Below are 14,313 nucleotides of genomic sequence, written 5' to 3'. Positions count from 1 at the left end.
AGAGAGACAGAGACAGAAAGAGACAGAGACAGAGAGAGGGAGAGAAACAGGGAGGGAGAGGGAGATAGAGACAGAGAGAGAGAGAAGGAAAGAGATGTTGAGAGAGGTGAGTTGAGGTGGGGGTGGCTTTGGGATTTGAGAGCAGTTAAAGAAGAAATGAATTGGAGAGCCCTCCAAAGGCAAGGCTAGAAACATGGCTCCAGGGTCCTGTGGAGAAATGCTGCTCAGCTGGAGACACATACTCTGTCCAGCTGCTGCCTTTGAGCAAGCCTGGCTCGTGGGCCCTTGGTGCCACTGCCCTAGTGGACATTCTGGAGCTTCCAGATTTGCTGGCACTTCCCCCATGTCCTCACAATGACCCCATGAGCCAGCCAGTGGGATCATCCTTGTCATTACTGTGTAGAGAAGACCCTTGATACCCGGAGACGCCGAGCGGTGTGCCGGGCCACACAGCAGCTTCTCAGGAGGATAACCCCAGGTCCCTCCGGAAGTCGAGCTCCTGGCTGATCATGCTGTGTCTGATATAATGATTCTCTTGGGAATTTGTGCTCCTCTGTCAGGCATTAAAGGTGTTCCCAAGGGCCCTTCTCTTTCCTGGTGTCTCCTGTTCTGCATTTTGGGGAACCCCCTGTTAAAGGCGTCTACCCTCATAGACCCCCCACATACTCTCCGCGTTCTCCGAAATCTCATTTCCAACCTCAGCACTATTGGAATGCTATCGCAGAGGGTCTGCGCCGCTCCAGCCTCTCCCCACTCCAGACCATCTAAGCTCAGATTTGGCCACATCCATTCCCTGCTCAGTAAAGGCCACTGGCAATGACGTAGACACTCTTCTGTTTTGCATCTAGTGGTCTTCATGAGCCGATGCCAGCCCTCCCTTCACAGCCTCCTTGAACATTATTCAGCTTTGTCCGTGCTCCGGTCCAACCAAAGTGACTGTGATGCCTCTGTACCAGCTACACCTCCCCCTCCCCCATCCTGGGGAGGCTCCCCTCCCTTCAAACCACTTGGAATCATTGAGCCAGCTCCAGTGCCAACCCCCCTCTAACCATGGTGGGGGGCCTTTCCAGCCTCTCCCCCAGCCAACAGTGCCTCCTGCAGCCCCCCAGACCACCTGGCTTCTGCTTTTTACAGATTCTTACATACCTTCGCGTTGTCTGCTGTTACAATATCAGCTCTTTAAGGGCAAAAGCTTTTTGACTTTTGTCTTTGATGCTCTTAGCATAGCATACCTGGCACAGCACATAGTAGGTGCTTCAAAGGTCCTTGTTGGTTGATTGATCTGCTTTTCAGTAGAAGTGGAGACTGGAGCCACAGCTCTCTCCAGGGCTTTTCCACCTCCATGTTGCTGTACACCTTGCACTATACTCAGCTTGCCCCCCCACCTCCTTCCTCCCCTCCTCTCACCTGTGGATTCCCAGCTTGAATGTTCAAACTGGGGACGCGTGTCCACCTAAACAAACAAAGACACCTCCAGTACAGGGTTTCTTCAAGGTCTGGGTATGAGAGCGCATGGCCAAACATGTGGCCAAACTGATTCTTCTTTGTGTGTTTCTTCCCCTCAGAAAATCGCCTTCATGGTGGCCTTAGGCCTGGTCACAGCTGAACACCTGGAAGGTAAGATGTCCTGGTGGGCAGGGCCACGATAGGGAAGACTTCCTGTATCTGGACAGGGGCTGAGTGGGATAGGCAGGCTGAGGATGACCCCGAGGGTCAGGGCAGACTTCAGGCAGCTGGTGGGACCCCAGGCAAGCCCATACCCTTTCTAGGACTCAGTTTCCTCCTTTTTGCAATGAGAAGGCTCAGCCAGCTGACTTCCAGTCCTCACAACCCACACAGAATCAGAACACCTTAGAACTGGAAGAGATCTCAGTAGCCTTCCAGTCTGACTTGTGGCCCCCAAATAACCCCTCCTCCAACCAACCTGAATGGTGGTCATCCAGACCCTGCTTGAGGACCTGGGGCGGGGTGTGAGTCACTAAACCCCACAGTGCAACGTAGTCCAACAAACATGAAGTGCCTACTGTGTGCAGAAACCTCTGCTGGGGGAGAGAGAAAGCTAAGAAGAGCTACAGCCCTGCCCTCTTGGAGTTTTCTATCTAGGAGGAGGAGACTGTAACACAAATAGCTACAATATATCTCAGCCTCTGAGGGGAAAAACCAAGTGTCCCAGCATGGGAGACGGCATGAGCAAAGACTTGAAGGCTGGAGAGAGGGGAGGAGAACTGTGAACAGAGAACGCTGGTCATCCCCAATGGCTCCTCCCCTTGTGGTGAATCATGTGAGGACAGTGGACACTGTCAGGAGGGGTGGCAGCAGATTATGAAGGCTGGAGCCAGATCCCGCCCACCTGGGGCACAAGTGGCATTTCCATCCCTGCTGCCCATTGGAGGCATTGAGGGCATCTTCAGGCAGAGGGGAATATTGCGGCAGCTGGTGTCCAAAGGCAGGTTCTGAACTCAGACTGAGGGCTTAAAATATGCTAGCCCTGCTGGGCTAGAGGCCAGGGAGAGATCACAGAGAGAGAGCAATGCATTTATCTGGCATCTTCCTGACTTAATCAGAAGGTGAAGGTGGAAAGGAAGGGGGGAGGCAGGTCACTGCTGATGTTTGCCCATCAAGCCAGATGCTGCAGAGAGCACGGGGGAAGAACATTGGGAGATATGCTCAGCAATTCAGAGGAGGCAAAGTCCCAGAGAGCAGTTGCCCATGACATCCATGGCCTCATACATCCACATACCAAGGATGACATAAGGCACAGTGACAAGCAAGGTGAGAGGGAAGTGCTTTTGAAACCTGGTGGGACTAGACCCAGACCTGGAGTATGGCTCTGGGAGGATGCACCATGGTCAAGGGGGAATCCACGGAGGGATGGGTGGTAGCGTAGCTGTGTAGGTTGAGGAGATACATTTAGGTGAGAGAATCCAGGAGGCATCAGGAAAAGTATGAGGAAAGTATAAGGGAAGGTCAATGAAGGGAGAGACAGAAGGGATCTTTTTATGGAAGTGAACTAAAGATCCCCTAGGAAGAAATCCTGGAACTTGGGAAATGGGTCACAATGCTGCTCTTGATAAATGCTCATTGATTGATTGATTGGTATAATAGTGATGGAGGACTTCAGTCAGCTGGACATTTGCCAGAGCTCTCTCTCTGTCTATCCCTCATTCTCTGTCTGTCTCTTTTTCTCTCCCTGTGATTAGCTCCCTCTCTCCTCCCCCTTTCTCTCTCTCTCTCTCTCTCTCTCGGCCTCTCCATCCGTCCCTCTCCATTTCTCTCTCCCTGTCTTGGTCTGTCTCTCAGCCAGTATTTTCTGTGTTCTCCTTAATCCTCAATTCTTACAAATGTGAAGAAAGAGCTAAGAGAAATTGTTCCCAGGCACCTGATGCTCACCAACGAGGAGAAAGGGGTAGTTCAAGTAGAAATGATGTGACTCTTGGAGGGAAAGGGAAATTGCACTTCCTAATTCATGACAGAGTAGTAGAGGAAGCCATGCCTTTGACACGCACTGGCTGTATGACCCCGGGCAGGTTATCTAACCCTTCAGGATTTGAGGCCAGTGACTTAGAAAATCACAGATGAACATTATCTAGGTTTGATTGTATTTTTTTTTTTATCTTGGTAAACATTTCCCAATCACATTTATACTGGTTCTGGCTAAACTTGGGAGTTTTGCCAGTAGCAGGGCTAGGGTGGAGTCTGACCCCTCAGGTCTAGGCAACTTTCCAAGACAATAATCCTCAGAGAAGGTGCTGAGGGCTGGGAGATTCTCCCCAATCTCAGTGAAACTAGAGGTGGGTCCAGCCCCTATCCCTATAATTCACAGGCTTCAGGGAAAGGATAGGTAGGGTTCCATGTGCTAAAAATAGACTGGAAGGTCACCTCAGGAATGAATGAACTTCATTGGACATCTCGAGAAGTAAATTTCATATATATAAATACACGTGTATATATGTATATAATTGATGCATGCATAATTTATAGCATATTGCTTGCCTTCTCAAGGGGTGGGCAAGGAGCTGGAGTGGGGGAGCGAATTTGGAACTCAAAAATTTTGCATTTGAATCAGTCTATTAATATTGCCTTTTAAAAGTAATCATAAAGTCCACTTTACAGGCCTTTCATACCCTTCCTTTTAAAAATACTATTTTATGTTGGAGAAGATGTGGGAAAATTGGAATGCTAATGCATTGTTAGTGGAGTTGTGAACTGATCCAACCATTTTGGAGAGCAATTTGGAACTATGCCCAAAGGGTTATAAAAATGTGCATACCCTTTGACCCAGCAATACCACTTCTAGATCTGTATCCCAAAGAGATCATAAAAACAGGAAAAGGACCCACATGTACAAAAATATTTATAGCAGCTCTGTCTGTGGTGGCAAAGAATTGGAAACTGAGGGGATGCCCATCAGGTGGGGAATGACTGAACAAGTTGTGGTATATGAATGTAATGGAATATTATTGTGCTGTGAAAAATGATGAGCAGGCAGACTTCAGAAAAACCTGGGAAGACTTCTATGGTCTGATGCTGAGTGAAGTGAGGAGAACCAGGAGAGTGTTGTACACACTAACAGCCATGTTGTGTGATGACTAACTTTGATAGACTCATCTCTTCTTAGCAATGCAAGGATCTAAGACATTTTCAAAGGTCTGATGATGGAAAACGCTATCCACATCTAGAGAAAGAACTATGGAGCTTGAATGCAGATTGAAGCATTGTTTCGTTTCCTCTTTCTGGTGGTTCCTCCTATTGGTTCTAATTATTCCTTCAAACATGACTAATGTGAAAATATGTTTAATAGGAATGTATATGTCTAATCTATATCAGATTGCATGCTGTCTTGGGCAGAGAGGAAGGGAAGGAAGGGGAGAAAAATTTAAAACTCAAAAGTTTATGGGAGTGATTGTTGAAAACTAAAAACAAATTAATAAAAAATAAAAATAATATTTTATTTTTCCCCAGTTACACGTAAAAACAATTTTCACCCTTGTTTTTTTTTAATTTTGAGTTTCAGATTCTCTCTCTCCCTTCTTCCCCTCCCCCATCCCTGAGACAGTAAGCAATTTGATATAGGTTATGCATGTGCTGTCATGTAAAACACTTCCACATTAGCCATGTTGTGAAAGAAAACACAGATCCAAAAAACTCATAAAAAATGAAGAAAGTGAAAGAATTTGGCTTTGATCTTCATTCAAACTCCATCAGATCTCTCTCTGGAGGTGGATAGCATTTTTCATCATGGGTCCTTCAGAATTCTCTTGGATTGCTGAGAATAGCCAAGTCATTTGCAGTTGATCATCATACAATATTGCTATTACTGTGTATAACATTCTCCTGGTTCTGCTCACTTCACTCAGCATCAGATCATACAAGTCTTTCCAGGTTTTTCTGAAGTTGGCCTGTTCATCATTTTTCACAGCACAATAGTATTCCATTACATTCATATACCACAATTTGTTCAGCCATTCCCCAACTGATGGGCATCCCCTCAATTTCCAATTTTTGTCCACCACAAAAAGAGCTGCTATAAATATTTTTGTACATGTGGGTCCTTTTCCTGTTTTTATGATCTCTTTGGGATACAGATCTAGAAGTGGTATTGCTGGATCAAAGAGTATGCACATTTTCATAGCCCTTTGGTCATAGTTCCAAATTGCTCTCTAGAATGGTTGGATCAGTTCACAACTCCACCAACAATGCATTTGTGTTAAAAAAAATGAAATTTCAGACACAAAGGGAAATAATTGTGATGAGTGTGAGAATGAGGTTAAGTAAAATCTGACTGATTAAATTTTGACTGGGTTCAAGGCACCATGTCATGGTGGGCCCTAAGAATATAATGGAATAGGAAGGTCAAAACAACACGTCTTCTGCACCCAGGGAGTTTACATTCTACAGCAGCATGTAGCACCTGCACCAGTAAGTCAGCATAAGACATCCTGAAAGTGCAGGCAGCACTAACATTTAGGGGCCCAGGAAAGCTTCCTGAAGAAGGTGATGCCTGAGCTGAGCTGAGCTGTGAATGGAAGTGAGAATTCTGAGAGGTGGGAAAAGAGAAATGCCTGTTCCAGGCAAGGGGTGCCCTGCACAGGTAACCTGCAAATGCGCTGAGGTGAGGTAAGGAGTGTGGAGCTTGGGAAAAAGTAAGAATGTCAATGTATCTGGATTATTAACAGGATGAAGGAGAGTTAGAGCATGAACTCAATGGAGGGGAGCCTGCAGGAGGAAGGAGCAGTGATGACAATATCAGCTTGACACTGTCAAGATGAAGGAGTGGGGGAAAAGCCAATAGAAAGAGATCTTGACAACCTTTGGGAAGACTAAAGTTAGAAGCCAGATTCTGAGGGATTCAGAAGAAAGTGGGCAGTTAGAAAGTGGATAAGACCAGTGTAGACAATTCTAGAAGCTGAGTGGTCAAAGCAAAGAAGGAGATAAGACTGTGGTTGGAAGGGATGATGAGCTGGGCTTTGGGAAGGGGAAGAAAGGGGAACATGTATGAAGCACCTACTATGTGCCAGGCACATGTACAGCACTATGTTCAGTGCTTTACGACCATCTCACGTATCTCATTTGATGGGCCAATGGTAGCAAGACACTTAGAGTCTTGGTGCAAGATTCAAGAATTGGAAGAGTTGTGCTAGTGAAGAGGGGTTGGCCTTGTTCTCGGCCCCAGGAGGCAGAATGAGAGGAAGTAAGTAAGTAATGTAAGTGAGAGGAAGCTGCAGGGGCTAATTTTGGCTAACCAGAAAGGAAGCACTTTCCACCAATCAGAGATATCTAAAATTAGACTGAGTGGCTTTGTTATATAGTAGCTCTCCGTTGCTGGAGTGGTTCAAGTAGAGACTGGCTGACTGACCACCTGTCAAGGGTGCTATAGAGAGGATTCCTACACCAAGCAAGAAGCTGGCTTGGCTGAGGTCCCTTCCAGCTGTGCACAGTGGAGCTTTGGTGACTGCCTCCCACTCATGACCTGGTTAGTTTGGGACCACAGGATGTGCTGGGGAATTCGTGCCAGATGTTGCTTCCTGACACCTTGATTTCCAAAGGCACAAGTCCCAAATGAGGTTGTGACTATGTTAGGGAAAGGAAATGGGTATGGCCAGGGGGTCACTGGCCCTTGGGAATGATGCCAGGCCATATCACAGGATGGGCATTGTCTATTTCTGCCCTTCCAGAAATCCAGAGCAAGCGTCAGGAAAGGAAGAGGAGAAGTACGGCGAACCCAGCATACAGTGGACTCCTGGAGACTGAGGTGAGTGCCTCTGCATGAGGCACAGGGAGATGGCAGCCAGGGGGAGGACCCTGGCAGTGTCCTAGAAATAGCCCAGCCCTGACAGTCACAAGGCCTGAGTTCCAATCCTCTCCCTGTCCCCACATCCCACTGTCTCTCTAGTCTGGTAGGGTGTAGTGCCAAGGACACATGCCGTCTTTCTTCTCCCTGCAGTTCCGCATGGTGAAGCCTAACAGTTCAGCTTACGTGGACTGGACAGGACACTGGGCTTGCGTCTCATCTCTGATATTATGAGGCCTGTGACCCTTTGCAAGACATTTAACTATATAATGCCCAGTTTTCCCATCTGTAACAATAACACCTACCTCCTAGGGCTGCTTCTGGGCTCAAATGAGATCACAAGAGCCCACCTCTAGAGCTGAAAGGGATGGCAGAGGATATTGAGTCCCATCCCCTCACTTTACAGAGAAAGAAATGGAAACATTAGCAGTTAAATGACTTGCCCAAGGTCACACACTACTAAAGGGAGTGCCAGGTGAGATCTGAACCCAGACCTGACCCCAGAACCAGGCTCACCCCACTGTACTAGGCACAATGGGAGCTGCTATCATCCAGCCAGTGGGTGGCTTAGCTTTAACTCAGGACTCTGCCATCTCTGGCTGCTGAGGCTGGGGGTGCTTTGCAAAATGGGGGGAAGACTTCTTGAAAATCTCAGAGTCTCTTTGTGGATTGTCCAGAGCCCAAACTCTGATCCTTAGTTTGCCCAAGCCCTTTGCCAGCCAAGATTTTTCACAGCAAGTAGGGAGGGAGGAAGGTCAGGGCTAAACTTATTTCTGGAGCAGTGGGAAGAGCCCCCAATTTAGGAGCTGGACATGAATCATGGCAGCTTGCTCCCTGGGTGCCTCTCAGTGAGTGGGAGGTATTGAGTCAGGTGAAGAGTGGGGAGGCAGGGAAGAACTTAAGAGGGGGCAGCTCTTGGAGTAGGCAAGGGTACTCATGCAGACCTTCTCATCTCTGCAGCGGAAACGCCTGGCATCCAACTGTTTAAACAGCCCTTTGTTCCTGTCAACAAGAGGTAAGTGCCCTGACCCCTAGTCCCTGCGTGCTTGAAGGGAGGGCCCCTGAGGAGGCCTGTTCTCTGATCAGAGTGGACAGACGGCAGCACCATGGTCAGCTCCCCCGGACCACTGGCAGCACGTGGTCAGCTGCCCTGAACCACTGCAAGAATTTGAGAAGGTCACTAGGGACCTCCTGATTCTACTATTTCCCCTTCTTCTCCTCTTCTCGCCGGCTCCCACTGCCACGCACATGTCCTGACTTTCTTACAGTGCTCTTTAAAGCGGCATTTCCACGAACTAGGCATGATTCTTGCCTTGCTCTCCCTTCCAGCCTTGTCCCCAGCCCTGTCAGTACAACAGACCAGATAATGTATGGAGGGAGAACGGAGGCTCAGGGTGGAGCCTGTAGTACCTTGAACCCGTGCCCGCACTGCCGAAGGACCTCAAGAGCTGAGTTTACACTGGCCTTGTTTTGTTTGAACTGGTCACTGCAAAGGGGTCAGATTCCTGCTCTGTTACCTCGTGACTTCAGTCAAATCACTGCCCTCTTTGGGCCTCGGTTTCCCTATCATTAGATAAAAGGTAGGCAGGTGCTGAGCTTAGGGTTCCTTCCAGCTTTGTCATTCAGTAGTTCAGTGAGGACCAAGAACTTTTGGCTTAAGGTGGCCAGTGCAACCATCAAGTTAGTCTCATTCCAGAAGGGCAACCCCTGATTCTGGCCACCTTTGGGCCAGGCTAGCAGACCCTGGAATGTCTCCCACATCTGCTGTGATGCCTCTGAACCACTGCTTCTCACCTGGCCCTGGGGCTGAGGTAGATGTGCCCTCTGCCCTGCCTTCCCCTCCCTGCTCAGGCCTTGGCTGACCTCTCATAGTCCTGCCTCCAGAGAATTCCAGCCCACGAACTTCCTCATTCTCCACTAACTGTTCTCTGCCCTTGTTTCATGCATTAGCCAATGAGGAGCCCTGCTGGAAGGTATGTGCTACCCAAAATGAATCGCCCTTGCATGTGTGAGTGTGAAAACATGTGTGAGCATATGTGTGCATGAGTAAGTGTGTGAATGACTGTATGAGTGTGTGTGAATGTGTATGTGAGTGTGAGTGTATGTGAGTGACTGTATGAGTGTGTGTGTATGTGTAAGTGTAAGTGTGAGTGTGTGAGTCCATGAGTGACTATGTGAGTGTGCGCGAATGTATATGTGAGTGTGTGTGAGTGACTATGTGTGAATGTGTGTGAGTGTATGTGTAAGTGTGAGTGTGCATGAGTGACTGTGAGTGTGTGAGTGTATATGCGAGTGTGCGTGAGTGACTGTGTGTGAGTGTGTATGAGTGACTGTGTGAATGTGTATAACTGTGAGTGTGTAAGTGTCTGTGTGTCTGCAGGGGTGTACCTTGGGGGCTTGTCATTTGGAAACTAGGCTGCCCCTATCTGGTGGGGGGCAGGAGTCCATTAGAGTTCAGCCTTGATTAATGGGAATGTTCAGGGAGTTGGGGAGAGGCTGGGTGTCAGCCCTAGGAGGTGTCCGTGTGGAAGCCAGGTGACCTGTTAGAGTGGAGGTGCCTCATGACTCAGATTCCGAAGCTCTGATTTTATGTCCGTGTATTGTATTTCTGGTGAGTGGTGGAAAAGCAGGAAACCCTTTGTGTTTCAGCCTTTGTCTTTTCAAGTCTCTCTGGAATGCCTGTACCCATTTCCCTGCCTCAGTAAGGAGACAGGCAGGGCCATGGCAGGGCTCCCTTATAATTCTGGGGACCTTTCAAAGCCTTGGACTCTGCATGCCAGGCATCAATATCCCAGGCTCCAAGTTGATTGGCAGGGGAATTCCTGGGGAATCAGTAATGGGGGTGGAGAGAGCCCAAGTTCCTCATCGTGGCCCTGCCGCTGGCTGGCTTTAACCTTGGACAAGTCCCTGGGATTCTGAGTCATAGCTTCCTCCTCTGTTAAGCAGAGGAGCTCTCCTGGATGATCTCAGTGCCGGTTGGTCAACGGAGACCACAAAAGGATCTCGGCTCCTACTTCCAGGATGCGTGAAGGTTTCCAAGCCCTTACCTCTCACCAGCCAGCACCTGAAGTTTGGGAATCCAAACTCTGCCACCTCCTGGTCTGGGGCAAGCCACTCCTCCTTGTGGGCTTCAGATGGTCCTTGAGGACCTTTCCAGCTCAATCCGAGGATCCAAGCCCTGTTAGTCCCATTGTGCAGAAGTGGACGTTGAGGCTCAGGGGAGAAAAATTATTTGCCCACGGTCACCCCAGCTAGTAAGTGTCAGAGCTTTTGCCTCTGCCTGGAGGGACCGAGGACAGCATGAGTTAGATGGGAGAAGGGACTTCCCAGTTCCAACCACTGGAAAGTGCCAGAGCACATTTTTACTCCAGGTGGGCCTGCAACCTCTTTCAGAGAAACTGGGGAGGAGGGAGACAGCACAGATGAGGAAACGAAGGCTCCCACGGGTGATGTCCCTTGGATAAGGGACCAAAGGCCAGCCCTGCCCTTCCCGACGGGACCTCTCTGGGCCTTGGTTTCTCCCATCTGAGCATCCACCGTCACAGGCCTATAAGGGGGCAGACCTTCCTTTCAGGTGACCTCCCTCAGAGACCGGGGTCTGCAGTGGGGCCGAGGTGGGGCTGGGGCAGGACTCCTTTCTGTCTGGCCCCTCAAGGCCTCAGAAAACAGATAAGCCTGACAGCTCCTCCGGCCACCCCTCCCACCTCACCCCCTCTTCCTCTGTCTTTCAGAATGAGATCTCCCATGAGGAGGTGTGTGTGATATGTAAGAGAGGCACCGACCTGCAGCCCTGTGGCACCTGCCCGGGGGCCTACCACCTCAGCTGCCTCGAACCCCCACTCAAAACCACACCCAAGGGTGTCTGGGTGTGTCCCAAGTGCCAAGAGAAGGTAGGGCCAGCCAGGAGCAGGGGGAGGGCAATGTGCCTAGGCAGAGGTGGGGGGGGACAGTTGGGGAGGGAGACAGGGAAGGCCTCTTTCTCCAAGCAGTTCTAGAAGGCCACACTGGGTCCAAGGATGGGTGTCCACTGGCTGCAGCATGGCCAGCAGAGAAGGTGGCCGGGAGCAGGGTCACTGGGCCAATGGGTCCTGGAAACCCTGGGGAGAAGGGGGGTGCCCTGGCACCAGAGGGCAGAGTCCAGGCAGCTTTCCAGGGATGGAGACTTAGGCTAGCCTTTCCTGGCTTATTACAAAGGACTCCTCTCCATGCATTCTGGGCTCCAGCGCAACTGGCCTACTGGCTATTCCAAGGATGCAGTATCCTCTCCCATCTCCAGGCCTTTGTCCGGGACATTCTGCATGCCAGGAACACCCTCCCTCCCTCCTCACTTCCCTCTCTCTTGGCCCAGCTCAGGTCCCCGCTCCTGTATGAGGCCTCTCCTGGGCCTCCCCACCCTCCTCAAAGTGACTGTCCTTACATTGCCTCTACTATTTCTGCTTCTCTCTGAGCGAGTCCATGACACACTAGAATGCCAGCCCCTTGAAGGCTGGGTCGGTTTTCCTTTTTGTCTTTGTGCCCCTGGCATGGGGTCTGCCTGGCAACAGTAGGCACTGAGTGTGTTTTTGTAAAAGCTCACCAACACCGGAGCTGCCCAGCAGCAGAATGGGAGTCCCCTCCCTACACACCAGGGCCTCTGCCTCCCTAGGTCATGCAGGAGGGCTGCCCGCACTCAGCTGGATGACCCCTCCTTCTTCTCATCACTTTAGTGATCTATGGGGAGGGGGAGCAGAGAGATGCTTGGCATGGACCACCCGAGTCTCCAGCCCCTGGGGCATCTTCCCTCACTGCCAGAGTCCTTGTCCTTGGGGCCAATGGCACCCTCCTGCTCCTCTGTACTCCACTCCTTCAGTGACTGGCAGAGCTGCCCAGCACTATCAGAGCAGCAAACAGCCCAGATCAGTAACCAGTCAAAGAGTATCTGGGCTGATCAAGGACCTCAGAGACATGCCATCAACCTGAACAGAAATCCACTCTCATGCATTCCTCACAAGCGGTCATCCAGTCTCTTCTTGAATACCTCCGAGGATGGGGAACTCACTACCTCTCTAGGTAGCCACTTGCACTTTCAGGCAGCTCTGATTGTCCAAAAAGTTTTTCCTTGGGTTGAGCCGGACTGTTTCCTGGACCTTGGTCTGCCCTCTAGTCAAGATGAGCATGGCTGATCCCCGCTCTTCATATGCCCAATGACAACTGTCATGTCCCTCTCGCACCTCCCCCAGGCTTTCCCTTCACCTGCGTGAACAGAGAGCCCAGACCCTGCATTGTGGCCGTGTCCAGTCTGGGGTCCAGGCCTCTTCCTCCTGTGACCGCCTTCCTCTGGATGCTGTCCAGCTTGGTAACAGCCTGTTCAGTGAAGGCCAGGCTGGCCTGGCCTGGCTCAGGGCTAGTCCAGCTGCCCAGGGATCCAGCTCTCACCACCAGCCTCATCTGGGCCCATTCTGTGAGCTGGGCCGGGGAAGGCAGGCTCTAGGCGCTGCCCGAGCGGCTGCCCTGCTCAGTCCTCATCTCGTTGTGGCCCGGGGTGCCAGCTCCTCACATCTGCTCCCTTCCCTCTCTCTTCCAGGTGTTGAACAAAGATGAAACTGTGCCCTGGACGGGGATGTTAGCCATTGTTCACTCCTATGTCACCCACAAAACAGGTAGGGGTCTCGCTGGACGTGACTGAGCCATGGTCAGAGAAGGGGCGAGTGCTACCAGGTCTGGGGACTGCCTGGCCCCTGCCTCCTGCCTCAGTGCTCCTCCAGGTGCCCCTGGGGTCTGGACCCCTCTGCCAGGGCTGCAGGCAAGGAGCTAGCCTTGGAACAGTGAGGACAAGGCTAATGGTCTGTTGGGTCACAGACTCCAGACCGTCAGGGGCCTCAGGGGCCGCCAGGGCTCTTAGGGAGGGGACGGAACCTGCAGGAGCTCTTGGGGCAAAGCTGGGAGTCCCATGCAGAGCCAGGGCCTCCTGCCTCTGAGTCCAGAGCTCCCTCCTTGCCCAGAGCACTGTGCTGCCTGCTCCTCACAGGACAGAGGAAGACTGAGGCCCACACGTTCGCCTCAGGAGCCCTGACTCCCAGCCCAGGCTCCCTCTATATCTCTGACTTTGCCCTCTCCTGGAAGGATTCATGATAATGTGGTCATGGGTGGCCCCATATTACAGGGAAGAATGCTGACCCTCATGGCTAGTAAGGAGGTGGCAGGGCTGAGATTCAAACCCAGGACTTCTCTTTGCCCCAGCCTGGGCCATTGTCTTTGGGCAGAGGGGCTGAAGGGAAGGGCCACAGGGTAGTGAGTGCATTAGAAACCATCATCACCTATTTTGTGGGGCCTTGGGTAAGGCCCTTCCCCACTCTGGGCCTCAGTTTTCTTCTCCTTGTACCAAATAGCCACTGAGGCCAGTTGAGGCCAGTGATCTGATCCCATCAGCCAGCATTTAGGGACAGAAGGATTAGGGGAGGGCCAACCTTCCCCCCATTTTACAGAGGAGGAAACTGAGGTTCAGAGAGATGGAAAACTATGCCTGCAGACCCACAGCTGGGATTCTGTGCCTTCAACAGCCCTGCTCCAGTTACTTAGGGACCCAGAGCTGGGGGAGTGGGAGCTTATCCCAAAGGGCACTGCCCCATTCCCATGACTTGGGACCAGCGAGGCAGGATGGCGAGAGGTGTCCTGCCAGCCTGCCCTCCTTCCCGAGCCTGTGCCTGACCCTGGGGCCGGGATGGGGGCTTCTTGTCTCCTAGTCAAAGAAGAGGAGAAGAGAAAGCTCCTAAAAAGGAGCAGTGAACTGAAGAGTGAGCGCAGACAGCTGGAACAGAAGGATCGGCTCCTGAACACGGCCGTGAAGGTGAGCCCTTAGCTGGGCGCAGGGTGGCTGGGCAGTGTGCCCCCGGCCAGGCCGGCCTTGCCCACCCAGCTCAGCCCAGACCAGTCCTGCCTCATCAAATCCAGGCCAGTCTAGCCCAGCCCAGCACAGCCCTGCCCAGCCCAGCACAACCTGGCTCAGACCAGCTCAGCCCAGACCTGCCCAGCCCAGCTCAGCC

At 51.3% G+C, this 14,313-nt stretch overlaps 1 protein-coding gene across 1 annotated transcript in view; it reads left to right on the top strand.

Annotated features, from left to right (window-relative positions):
• The window catches only part of PHF21B (PHD finger protein 21B), a 137,720-nt gene that overhangs the window by 120,003 nt on the left and 3,404 nt on the right, over positions 1 to 14,313 (top strand). The window contains exons 6-12 of the mRNA XM_027854354.1: positions 1,566 to 1,617; positions 7,176 to 7,252; positions 8,252 to 8,306; positions 9,242 to 9,264; positions 11,023 to 11,181; positions 12,855 to 12,930; positions 14,014 to 14,117. Of these exons, the coding sequence (XP_027710155.1) occupies positions 1,566 to 1,617; positions 7,176 to 7,252; positions 8,252 to 8,306; positions 9,242 to 9,264; positions 11,023 to 11,181; positions 12,855 to 12,930; positions 14,014 to 14,117 (546 nt within the window). The remainder of the gene's footprint in view (positions 1 to 1,565; positions 1,618 to 7,175; positions 7,253 to 8,251; positions 8,307 to 9,241; positions 9,265 to 11,022; positions 11,182 to 12,854; positions 12,931 to 14,013; positions 14,118 to 14,313) is intronic.

This window comes from Vombatus ursinus, unplaced genomic scaffold (assembly GCF_900497805.2).
Source record: "Vombatus ursinus unplaced genomic scaffold, bare-nosed wombat genome assembly UNPS02010394.1, whole genome shotgun sequence".
Lineage (NCBI taxonomy): Eukaryota > Metazoa > Chordata > Mammalia > Diprotodontia > Vombatidae > Vombatus > Vombatus ursinus.
Note: the sequence above shows the minus strand (reverse complement) of the source record. Positions and strands in the feature narration are given on the sequence as shown.